The sequence below is a fragment of the Pyrgilauda ruficollis genome, unplaced genomic scaffold (assembly GCF_017590135.1).
Source record: "Pyrgilauda ruficollis isolate IOZ18807 unplaced genomic scaffold, ASM1759013v1 scaffold55, whole genome shotgun sequence".
Lineage (NCBI taxonomy): Eukaryota > Metazoa > Chordata > Aves > Passeriformes > Passeridae > Pyrgilauda > Pyrgilauda ruficollis.
Window position 1 is genome coordinate 6,101,711 of NW_024527155.1, and position 12,386 is coordinate 6,114,096.

Here is a 12,386-nt window from a genome sequence, read left to right on the forward strand (position 1 = left end):
GTCGCAGGGCTGAGGAGCGGTAAGGTTGGCTCCTGGGCTTGCAACAGGGCTGGTGCCCTCGTTGCCGGTGGCAGTGCTGCCACCAGGCTGGGGCCACACCGGCTCAGAAACTTTCCGTGAGCTCGGCCTGTGCACATGGCAACGCTGACACAGCCTGGGGAAAGACTTCAGATTCAAAGCAGGATGGTTTTACAGCATTGCTTTCCCCATGGCAAAGCTCTTATTCTAGCGTGAACACTTCCTCATAGCCAAATTCCTTTCACGTCAGCAGCACAGGTGTGCCCGCAGCCGTGCTGCGCGGTGAGCGGCTCTGCAGCCACCACGGCACGGTGGCACCCAGCCCCGGTGCCCGGGCTGGCAGGTATGTGCCTGTGGCTGCCCAGCCTCCTGCCCTGCCTTCCAGCGGGTCCCTGCTCAAGCAGCCAATTCCACCTCGCTCTGCCCATCCCAAGGTGCTCCTTGCATGGGGGTCCTCCCGGGCAGGAGGAGACCACGTCCGCACTTCCCTTCACTGAGCCCACGAAGCCAGCATGCACCCTTTCTTTTTCCAGCAGTGTGCTTTGCTGCGTGTGGGCATGGGGCTAGAGAGATGTGGGAATTGCTGTCACCCCTGTGGCATCATTGCTGGGACGAGTACAGGTTAAATCACTTGTCTAGAGCCACCTGGGACTTCTGTGTCATTGAACATCCGAAACATCGCTCAGGCATTTTAGAGGTGCCAGACTACAGCTTTGGAGTGAAGGGTGGACAGGACAGCACAGGCAACAGCCATCCACCCAGCACACAATTAGGAGTGCCAGTACATTTTGCCTGCCACAGGCTGTGTCACATTAGTCTAACATTGACCCTGGTTTAAAAAAAACCTTTATCCCAACCCCAAAGAATGAACTAAGGCACCACTTTGGGAACAATGGGGACAGCCCCGCTGCAGTCTGGCACAGGAGGCAAAGTCTCAGTGGGCAGTCTGCAGGGAGCATCAAGCATCCATGTTCCTGGAAAGGGGGCTGGGGGAGCCCCGACTCTCACTCCCACCCTGTGCTGACTGGGTTCCCAAATCCAGACTTACCGACAAGTATCCTTCCCAGCATCAGCCTCCCCTCCCTGCTGCCCAGGCTCCAGTCAAGCCGCCTCGTGTGGCAGGGGCATGCTGTGGGCTGAGATGGGAGCCCAGCAGGCACACAGCTGAGGGTGCAGAAGGGATGGTGGCTGCACTGCACAGCTGAAACAGGAAAGTCTGCTTTGCCAGCTCAGGAGCTGGGTGGCCCCAGCAGCTCCGCTGGCCCCACCTCACCGCTGACCCAAGCAGCGTTCATGCAGGCGAAAAGCCAGCGGGGAACTCCCTGCTGGACCAGGAAGCAAAACCTGCCCTCCTGCCTGCAAGAAGCTGGAGGGCATTGCTGCCCGGCTCCATGCATTGGGAAATTCACTTCTCCAAGTTATCCCTGCAGCGATGCTGGGCTGGACTGTGTGGCTGCAGGCACTTAGCACAAGGGAATGGACACTTTCAAGGGGATGGGTGCACGACTGCATGCATCCCTGTGAGCTCTGCACTGGGGAAGGCCAGCTTCTTGGCCCACAGGGCATGCGCTGTGTGAGGGCCTGCAAAACGTGTGTGTGGATGAACAGGAATGCTCTGCTACAACACAGCAAGGAGGACAGACAGGACGAGGGGATGCTGCTTGGGTGGTTTCATCCTCCAGCACCAACAGAAGCACCAGGCACACAGCCAGAAGCAATTTCACAGGCTTCCATTGCATTAAATTTATGCTTGTAAACTTCCTCCCTTGCTGCCAATTCAGCAAAACCTACCTTTTTGCCACGTAAATTTGGGGTGGTGTCAGAAGCAGGGAGCCATACTGCAAAACTGCCAGTGTCTAGTGGCTGATGTAGTGATGGGAGGAGATGCCCCAGAAACCAGAGCTGTCCCAGCTCTGCCCCACCACCCTGACTCACCAGCCCTTCCAGATTTTCACATGGCCACTGAGGCATTGCCACAGTGGGTGCCTAGCCACAGGAGAGGGGCTAGGGCTGCCCCTCAGCCATCCAAAAAATAGCCACACTCACAAGGGCCTTGCACTCCTGCTGCTCAGAAAAGCACCATCTCCAGGAGCAGGAGATGCAGGAATGATGCTGCAGGAATGATGCTGCAGCAAACCTCTGGGGAAACTTTTTGCACTAAACTGGAAGTCCCAAGGAATGCACAAGAGAAATGCATTATGGGGATGGGGGAATAAGGAATATTAAAATGGTCCAGGGAAAGGGGGGTCTGCATATGCACACTAAGAGCTGAGCATGTAAGTAGCATTTTCATCAGGTTGTTTGCTAGAGACAGCTAAAAGAGAAGAGATTCAGATCTTAGGAAGAAATTTTTTACTCAGAGGGCAATGAGGCACTGGAACACATTGCCCAAAGAAGTTGTGGCCTCATCCCTGGAAGAGTTGAAGGCCAGTTTGGATGGGGCCCTGAGCAAGCTGATCTGGTGCATGGCATCCCTGCCTATGGTGGAAAGGGTTGGAACTAAATGATCCTTAGGACCCTTCCAACCAAAATCACTCTATGATTCTATGACCTCACTGAGATCAAGCTGCACAGGACCCTGGTGCCTTCCCACATTTTGGGAGGAAATTTGGTGATCCTGGTGATAGCCTGATGTCATGCGGATGGACAACTGCTCGGACTTAGTGCAGGTGAGTTTGGTCTCCAAGGATGGGCAGGCTGCAGCAGTGGATCTTGTTCCAGCAGTGGGGCAAGGGAAAAACTGCAGGATGGTCCTGGGTCCCTGAACCCCCCTCCCATCATCCTCTTCCCCCCATATCCCTGACAGTCACACTCTTGGACAGAAAAGGGGTGTTGAACTATCCTGGCACCATGAGCCCCACAGGGCTGGGTGCCACACAGCCTACCCAGAAAAGTAAAATCCTAGCCCCAAAATCAACCCTACTCAGGACAGCATGTGAGACATGGCTTTCAGGGAAAAAAAAAAAAAAAAAAAAAAAAAAAAAAAAAAAAAAAAAAAAAAAAAAAGAAAAAGCAGCCACAAAAAAATAAAAAAAAAAAAAGGGAAACGAGGCCCAGAACCATTACAGTAAAATTACAAACGTGCTATGCTCTGCACCTGCCTTTACTCCCTGCATCCCTGCATCCCCCGCAAGTCACTCTGGACCAGGTACCCCCATTTTTTTCGGTCAAAAATACAACCATTCAGGGGCTGGGAAATGAGAGGGCTAGAGGCACGCTGTAAATACTCTAGCTGCAGAAATAAGACATCACGGCTTATGGACAGCGATCTGATCACAAGCGCCGAGAGGGCTCCGGGAGCAGGAGCAGCGCCGAGTCCCCTGCCCAGGGTGACCGCGGCTGTGTCCGAAGCCAGGCCCAGGTGCCCGTGATCCTATGCGATGCCAGCTGGGAAATGCAGTCTGGCCCGGGCACGACGCCAACCAGCTGGCTGCCTACAAATCCCAGCGCGCCGGGGAGCGGAGCTGCGCCCATCCCGGCTCCCGCCTGCTTCCTGCAGCGCGCCAGGGGGAAATATAAACAGCGGCGCCGGGCCAGGCTGGGGATGCTGCCGCTGGACGGGCCGGGCCGGGAGCTGAGGCAGCGCTCGGGGTGAGTGAGTGTGGGCTTCTCTCTCTGGCAGATCCCTGCCTGTGTGCAGGGGAAACATCTGCTCCCTGCTAGGCAGCCGTAGGAGGGGACCGGCAGCACCCGCCAGGAATGTTTTCCTGGGGTCTCGCAGCGAGACGTGTGCCTGTGCGGATCCCTGTGTCTGGATGCGAACAGCGCTGCGGGTTATCGGGGCAGGGAGATGGAAAGGAGAAGTCGAGCTTGGCTTGCAGTGCTTGGAAGAGCGAAGCAGAAATTAAAGGTGGATTCTCCCACCAGGAAGGGCTGCTCAGCTCCGTTGCCTCCTTGCATTTAATTTTGACTTTCAGAGAATATTTGGCTGAGATTGTGTCAGAGGAAAGCTTCTGCCTGCGCTGGGCTGGTGCTTGCCGCCCTCTCTGGGAGGAGACCCCTTCCCAGCATGGGGCAGGGGGTGGAGGAAGCAGAGGGATGCTCAACATCTCCTGGCTTTCCAGGCAGCCCTGGCTGGGGGAGTAGCCCTGATCCAGGACTTTCTACTCCTGGGACAGTCGGGGAGTGCACATGCAAGCTCTGAGCCCCCCATGGCAAGGCTGTGGCTCTCACGGCTGGCATCAGCCAAGTGTGTTGCCTACTGGCAACTTTGCAGTCCCTGAACAATAAACATTAATTAAATAAAACTGGGGCACAAGGCAGGTCTCTGTGGACACCCTGACTTGTCCTTTACACTGCATGTTGGCTTTGCTCTTTGCTTGCCCAGCTCCCCTGTACAGCAATCAGGTAGGGCCTGACTGGCTCACGGGGCTGTGGAGGGGCAGACCAACCCCATCGCAGGGGTCTCAGCCTTTATCCAAACCCTCACCACACTCTTCTACTTACTCCGGACTTTTACAGCTGCAGTTGAGCTGCTGATGCAGTGAACTCCTTCATTTGTAGATACAAATTCACCATTCAAGCAGAAGTGGCAAAAAAGACAAGGATGTGAACTAGAAACCTACCTATAAGATCTAACCTACTGTGGCTTTTAAAGACAGCCTTATTTTGCTTGGAAAAGAGATCCACAACAGCTTTCAGCAGTTCCATACAGAGTTTTTCTTTTTGAGAAAAACAAAAGTAAAAATAAAGCAGTGATCTGTGTTTGAAAAGCCATTTTTCCATCACATTTAATTGGAACTATTAGAACAGTTTTTCTCGGAGCAAAGTGGCTGTCAGCAGAAACGGGTTCATTTGGGCTGCTGTACTTGGTGTGTAGGATGTTTCCTGTCTCCTTTCCACTCTTCCCCCTCCCAAGAATGTCTATAGATTGACTACATTGTAATCTTTCAGTTTAATTTTATATTTTCTCTTAAAGGCTGAGAGTTGAAGATGGCAGAGCTGGAAAGCACAGTCATAAACACCAATGTAAAACAGGTAAAAGGCTGTCCATTACAAAACACACATCCTGTATTTCCAAACCAAGTCTTGAAATGCCACCACAGAAGAGAACACACCACAGTCCAGAACTGTGGTGGCCTGAATTGCTCATGCCTGGGTTTCAGCAGAAGTGGCTGTCCCAGGGCTGCTGGGCACCTGGTCCCAGTGAAGTCCATGTGATTTCCAGTTGCTTGGACTGGGCAGGTACATTTGCTCACACTTAAATTTTGGAGCAACCAGGGAGAAAGCAGCAGCTTCTCTACATACACAGAGACTTTATTCAGCTGTCCAGAACATACACAAACAAAGGGTAGTACCACCAGTATATGCAGAGAAACCCAGCACAAACAGATGACTGTGGCTGTGCTGTCCCCACAAAGAACAAAATTATGGAGCAATCCCCTCTGTGTGAGCTGTCTTTGGGGCATGTGGCACTTATCAGACAGGTTAGGGTTTCACAACTGCCAGCCCCATCCTTGGTGGCCTGAAGATGAAGACTGGGTGTGGTATCTCTACATCAGAGACCATGACACAGGGGTGATACCTCCAGCACCCAACTCTAGCACTGTGGTTGGAGCCCCCTGCTCACCCCACCTCCCTGAGTTCCTTCTCTGCTGTCCCCTGACTCCTCTTTCCTCCCTGTCCTGCAGAAGGACCCCAGTACAGCACTGGTCATTGCTGTGACCACCAGAGCCATCTTCAACCTGGAGGAGGAGCACAAGCTCTACCTGGAGAAGGGCAAGGAAGAGTACACAAGGCACCAGCAGGCCAACCAGGACAAGCCCCTGCCACCAGGCACAGCCTTTGCCTTCATCCAGGTAAGCCCCACACCTGGCATGGGGAACATGCAGACACTCGCAGGATGGGGTGAAAGCTGAGTTTTCCCAGCTTTAAGTCTCAATTCCCATCACAGGGTATAGTTTTGCCTGTGCTGATCTCTTGGCCTCATTGGAGGGCATTGAGACCAGTGCTCCTGACCAGTCCCTCTCCCCCTGGCTTTTCCAGGATGGTTGCTCTGTCTGGCTCATGCCAGCCTTGCCATAGCTGGCATGAGCCAGATAGAGCTGACAGATGCAGCACAAACCACTAACCTTAACTGAAAAAGATCCCCTGCAAAGGTGCTGCAGTCATGCCTGTTTAAAAGAGTCCCATCTCCTCCCAGGCAGTGCAGTATGTTAACAAGAAGATCCTGGAGAGCAATCCAGCAGAGAGGGACCTCTTTGACATCGTGGTGCTCTCCAACAACAGCCCAGAGAGCGGCGTGCGCATCATCAATAGCGCCAAGCACTACGGTAAGGGAGATCCATCCCTGGCAGTGCCTGATGCCCCTGGGACCTGCAGGGCAGATCAGACACCTCAGTGGATCATCAATGGCAAACAGAGAGCCAGGGGATACAAGAGGAAGTGGGGAAGGGTTCTCCTGGAGGCCAGCTCCCCTCAGCCATATCTTTCACACCAAGGAGTTGCAGCATTTTGCACAGCCTGGGAATGTTCAGGCAGGTACTGAAAATTAAAAAAAGTTGTTTAAAAAAGCCCCCCTAAATCCCAGAGTGCTGTCAGGAGGAATGCTCATTTAAGGGAGGGATGGAGGGAATATTTACCTGCACTCTGCAGTTTTATAGGAGCAAAAACAGGTCAAGAAGATGCAGCAAGAACACAGGCATTGAGAAATTCATTGCCCTGTGCTCTTGCAGCAAAGCACACTGAGACCTGGGGGAGGGAGTGAGGGGCTATGAGGAGGATGTTGCTCCATAAGACTTCACTCACATCCCTTGTCCTGAAGGCCTAGAGATCTCCAAGTTCTGCTTTGTCAGTGATGAGGACTCCACACAGTACCTGAAGTCCCACAGCGTCAAGCTGTTCCTCTCAGCTGACAGGACAGATGTCTGCAACGCCCTCCGGAGAGGTACATTCTCCCCTCCATCCCACGTCCCCAAACCCACCACACTTTTTCCAAGCAGCTCAGTACAAGAGACAACACCAGAGCCTGTGATTTCACAGGGACAAGGGGTGAATGGTACATTGATTACCAGTACAATCCTGAACAATTCAATCTCCTCTTCTGTCCTTACCAGTAGCCTGCAAACACACCAGGCTTGCTCAGATGCCCTCACAAGTCACTGAGTGCATTATGCATCAATCTGAACACAGCTCTGTCATGGGCTGGTCATTCCCTGCCTGACATTTAAGCCTTTCTAACCAAAAATGCAATTCCATTCATCAATGAAAGTTTATCAGTGATTCCCAGGACTTTGTGAGGATGCCACAGAAATTTGCTGTCTTGGTACTGCAGAGTTACTGTGTGCTCAGTAAGCACATATCTGACCTCAATGAGATGAAGTGCAGTCTCCCCAACTCCTCTAATGGGGTTAATCACCTTCTTATTAATTCACTTGGGTATGAGCACATCAGCTGGCCACCATCCTTAAGGTCAGGAGCAAGCCATCTGCAACCTGGACTTTCCTTCACTACACAGCACATTCTTGGAACCTCCTTGAGAGAATCATTGCCCTGACAAGTGTCTCCCATCTGGGAGCCTGGGTCCACATATGAGGGTGGGCAGGGAGCAGCTTGTAGGAAGAGACTGTAATTAAGCTAATTACCACAATCAATGGAGATGCCAGCCCGTATTATTCACACCACAGTGTGCTAAATCTGGGCATTAAAGATTGAGGCTTGGCAGGGTGAGCAAGCACCAGGAGGAGGGGTGCTCATGTCTTGACAGCCACCCACCATCTCTTACCACACTTCAGTATCTCCCCAGACCTCAGTTTCTGATCAGCAGCACTTTCTCAGGGGATAACACAGCCATGGAAAGGCTGGGCTGACTCCCCCAGAAAGCTCCCTGACTTGGAGACCCTGGCATGGTGATGTGGGACAGGGCTGCAGCAGATGTGTGGGGAGCAGCTGGCTGTGCATGAGCTGCCCCAGGGAGGGCTGTCTCTCCTGACCCCACCTTGCTGTGCCTCACAGGGGTCTCGGCGGCGCTCGTCTTCCAGCAGGAGGTGCAGGCCCCCAGCACTCCACTCCGCGTGGTGTTTGACGGGGATGCCGTGCTCTTCTCCAACGAGACAGACCAGATCTTCCAGGAGCAGGGCCTGGAGGGGGCAGTGCAGTACGAGCGGGCGATGGAGGCCGTCCCCATAGGAGAGGTGAGCATGCCACCTCGCTTCCATGGGCACCCGCAGGCTCTGCCATTTCTCCTGCTAGGGCTTTGGCATGAACAGACACAAAAGCAGAAATCCTTACAGAGTCCCTATGCATCCAGTACTCAGTCCCTGGTGTGGGCCTGATCTGGAGTCTCATTGAAAATGGATCTGTTATCTCCTGTAAATAAGCCCTAAATATCTAGGACTGTGGCTAATCCCAACACCACCTTTTGTAGGTTGTGCCCTCTTGCTGTGCAAGTCCCTGCAGGACTCAGACCCAGAGGCACTGCTGTCTGGGATGGCACCTTGCTGGTCACTTTAGGATTAGGATGAGCACCACAAGGCTCACCTTCCTCCCAGAGACTGCAGTGCTCAGCCCCTGTCCCAGCATTGCCTGGTCCTGGAGCCCACAGGCATTGTGTGCTCTGCAGAGCCCTGAGAAAGCCTGTGAGAGGAACGAGTGGCTTGTACAGGCAGAGTAGGTGTTTCCTTATTTCCCACACACTCCCAACTGTCCTGCTGTCCTTCCAGGGTCCCCTGAAGGCTTTTGCCATGCATCTCGGGAAGATGCGTAAGAAGTTTGGCCAGGAAGAATCCCCCATCCGCACCTACCTGGTGACAGCGCGCAGCGGCCGGGACATGGGCATCCGAGCCATCAAGACGCTCCGGGAATGGGGTCTGCCCATCGACGAGGCTTTCTTCATGGATGGGGCTCCCAAAGGCCCCATCCTCGCCCAGATCCAGCCTCACATTTTCTTTGATGATGGGCTTCATAACATCCAAGGGGCCCAGAATGTGGGGGTACCCTCTGCCTGGGTCCCTTCCTGCTGCTGATGGGCTGCAGGCCAGCAGTCCTCCCTCCCAGCAACACAGAGGACTGGGTCAGTTGGAGGTAAAACTTCTGGTGGAGAAGGAAAGATCTCCTAACGTGCAGCAAGCAAATCTCAGGGAAAGGGGACGAGAGCATGTACTCCCATGCAAAGCTTGATGCATATTTCTGCTCCTGATAAGAGGTTCTCTACGTCTTAGGATAAAGCCAAAAGACACAGCTGCTCCAGGATGGGAGGACACCTTTGTTGTGACACTGAGGACTACACCTACCTGCCATGTAGGACCTGGGGACTTCTCTCAAAGAAATTAGTGAAGCTAATGCCTCACACACAAGCTGAAAGAAGCAAGAAAAAAATGCTAGTTTTGGCTGTGCTCAGACAGTCTCCAAGATTGAGCAACACAGGAAGGACATCAGCCTGTTGAGCCGAGTCCAGAGGAGGCAGACCAAGATGATTAAAGGGATAGAGCACCTCTCCTGTGAGGAAAGACTGAAAAAATTTGGATTGTTCAGCCTGGAAAAGAGAAGGCTTCAGGGTAACCTAACTACAGCCTTCCAGGACCTGAAGGGATCCTACAGAAGAGATTGAGAGGGATTATTTACAAAAGCATGTAGTGACAGGACAAGGGGGAATGGCTTCAAACTGAACAAAGGCAGGTTTACATCAGATATTAGGAAGAAATTCTTTTCTGTGAGGGTGATGAGGCACTGAAATAGGTTGCCCAGGGAAGTTGTGGATGCCTCATCCCTGGGAGTGTTAAAGGTCAGGTTGAATGGAGCTCTGAGTAACCTGGTCTAGTGAAAGGTGTCCCTGCTCACACCAGGGTGGCTGAAACTGAATGATCTTTAAGGTCTCTTCCAACCCAAACCATTCTATTATTCTGTTATTCTATGATTTATTCCCATCTGCCTAAAGGGAGCCCTCAAGACCCTGCCTCACCGGACACACTCATCTTGGTTTCCTGAGGAGACTGAAGTGCTAGTGAGTGCTTCAGGCAGCTGCAGCCAAACTCAGAAGAGAGAGAAAGACTTCAAAACTGTAAAGGACCTACAAACCTTTTAGAAAAGGGTGAATGGGTTGAAGAAAGAAAGCCCAAGCTATTCCTCCTCATAAAAGAGATTATAGCACAAGACAGCTTTCCTTAGACATGCATACTGCTCAGAGTGCTTTTAGGAGACAGACCTGTGGGACACTCAGCTCCTGGAGCTGCAGGACGGGGACAAGGCCACAACCCAGCACTGAGGTCCCACCAGGAGAGGGCACTGGAGATAGGCTGCCTGCAGCACAAGCCATGGAGGGGCCCGGGCTGCAGACCAGCACTACGGGGGCCGGGGCAGGACTGGGAACTGTGGCCAGCCTTAAATGGATCTCCAGAGCCGTGGGTGAAGGGCAGGCGTGGGGGTCTCAAGAGCAACTGCTCCTTGCACATGGGGTACGTGGGTGTGCTCGGTTCCCTGCCTGACATCACACCACACCCCGAACAGGGATGCCTCTCCTCTGGCAGTTTGGACTCCATTCTTAATTTTCCTGGGGAACAAGGAACCTGCAAGGTTCACCTGCAGGTTTCTTTCCCCAGGGCTGGATGTGAATTGCCCCTGGAGGCCACTGTGCTGCCTGGGGACATGGCACTTCAAATCCCTGCCAGCTGTCCAGAAACACCTCCTAAAAAAACAAACTGGCTGCTCAGGCGGCAGCGGGATTATGGACAAGGAGATAAAGATGATGCTGACTTTTTTAAATCTCAGTGTAATCAGAAAATAATTATTTTTAAAGGCTTCACAAGTGTTGCTCTCACCAAAGCTTATTTCCTCCCCAATAAATAAATAAACAAGCATCCCAGTGTGACTGCTTGTTCCTCATGCCTGTGTCTAACAGTGTGGGAGGAAGGGTGGGATATCTCAGTGCTCCTTTCCATAGTTTGGCATGTTCATCAAAATGGCTTAAATACACAAGAAACCTTCAGTGGTCTTTGGATTAGTCCCCTGAATGTCATCTTGTATCTGTCTCCAAGCTCAGTCCTGCTACCTTGAGCACGGGATTCTGCACTTCTTGCCTTAGCAAGGGCAGCTGCTGGCCCTGACATGCCACTGGCAGAGGTCCTGTCCCTGCCTTCGTGGCCATCGCTTGGGTCTAAATTCGGGGCTGCTAGGGCAGGGCAGGGATGCCCATGTGCACAGATTTGCTCCAAAGAAGCAAGGCCTGGCAGGGTCTTGGCACCAGCTGTCTGGCCCCTGGCCCTTTTGCTCAGTACAGATGCTGAAATTAGATGTTTCGAGGTAGCAACATCAACAACATCAGCCACTCATCATTTGCTAATAATGCTAAGCAGCCATCAGCTGAACAAACATTAATTACAGGATGCTCCAAACATGCTCAGTAAGCAGGTGCAGATATTTGTCCCACTTTTGTGCAGGTCAGATACCACCAGGCTCCGTGCGGGGATCCAAGCCCCCATCTCCAGCCCTGCCTGCCACACACAGCCAGCTGCTTCTGTGGCAACTGCTGCTGGACACAGACCCAGTGCTGGAGGTGGTGGTGGTCCTGGGCATCTTCCACCATCCTGACCCATCACATTTGCTGATGTGTGGACGGGGCCAGCAGGAGCTTGGTCACCACCTTGGGCGAGAGGAAATTAGCTGAGTCAAGGGTGGTGGGGACAGGCGCACGTGAGCCGCTGCAGTGTGTGGGATGCTAAGGCAGCGGGAAAGCGCCACATGCCTTCCTCCAGCACTGTCAGCACAGTGGGGGATGACAGGGCAAAATGTGCCCAAAATAGGAAAAAAGGAAGGAAACTCGGGGCTTGTGGGGTTGCATCATATAGGGCCAAGCACAGCTGCTTCAGGCCATAGTTCAACCTTGTAGCATCAAAACTGCCCTTATTGCCCTGCTCCAATGATGTGTCATCAAAAACACCCTCTGTCAAGGACTGCTGCAGCTTCATGCCCTACTGCAAGGATAAACTTGCTGTTTCTGTCTTACAGGCAGCTGTAATAAGTTCATTTATGCTTGGGATGCTCCTCAGGATTTGGCTTTCTGAGGCATCTTAAGCTCCTTCCTTCAAGGGATTGCTGACGCCCCAGGGTCTTGTGACGCGGCTGCAACCTGGAGGGTTTAGCTGCTGGGGCTGGTCATGGCATGCTTCTCTGATACCCATTTCAGGTTTTGTTGGCCAGGGCAAGGCAGGAGCAAACCACACTGCCGTGTCACCACCACACACAGGCTCCCTTTGAACCCTGCTGGGTTTCATACCTTTCCACTCTGGGAAGAGAAGTGCAAAGGGGGCTCTGAGGACCTGCACTTGATTCCGACCATTGCTTTCCAACAACCCCCCTCAAACCCAGCCAAAGCTGCCTGGTGTCTGGGTTCCCCTCTGAGACACTCTCCTGGTCCAGAAAAGGAAGTGGGCCCC

The 12,386-nt window shown here is 52.9% G+C and overlaps 1 protein-coding gene across 1 annotated transcript; it reads left to right on the forward strand.

Moving 5' to 3' along the window:
• The first annotated feature begins 3,485 nt into the window (after nucleotides 1-3,485).
• On the forward strand, nucleotides 3,486-10,811 carry LOC121361015 (cytosolic 5'-nucleotidase 1A-like). The gene is made up of 7 exons (XM_041481307.1): nucleotides 3,486-3,609; nucleotides 4,937-4,995; nucleotides 5,649-5,816; nucleotides 6,161-6,290; nucleotides 6,782-6,904; nucleotides 7,972-8,150; nucleotides 8,679-10,811. The coding sequence occupies exons 2-7, from the start codon at nucleotides 4,951-4,953 to the stop codon at nucleotides 8,979-8,981; spliced, it is 948 nt and encodes a 315-aa protein (XP_041337241.1). The 5' UTR covers nucleotides 3,486-3,609; nucleotides 4,937-4,950; the 3' UTR covers nucleotides 8,982-10,811.
• Nucleotides 10,812-12,386: the final 1,575 nt, after the last annotated feature.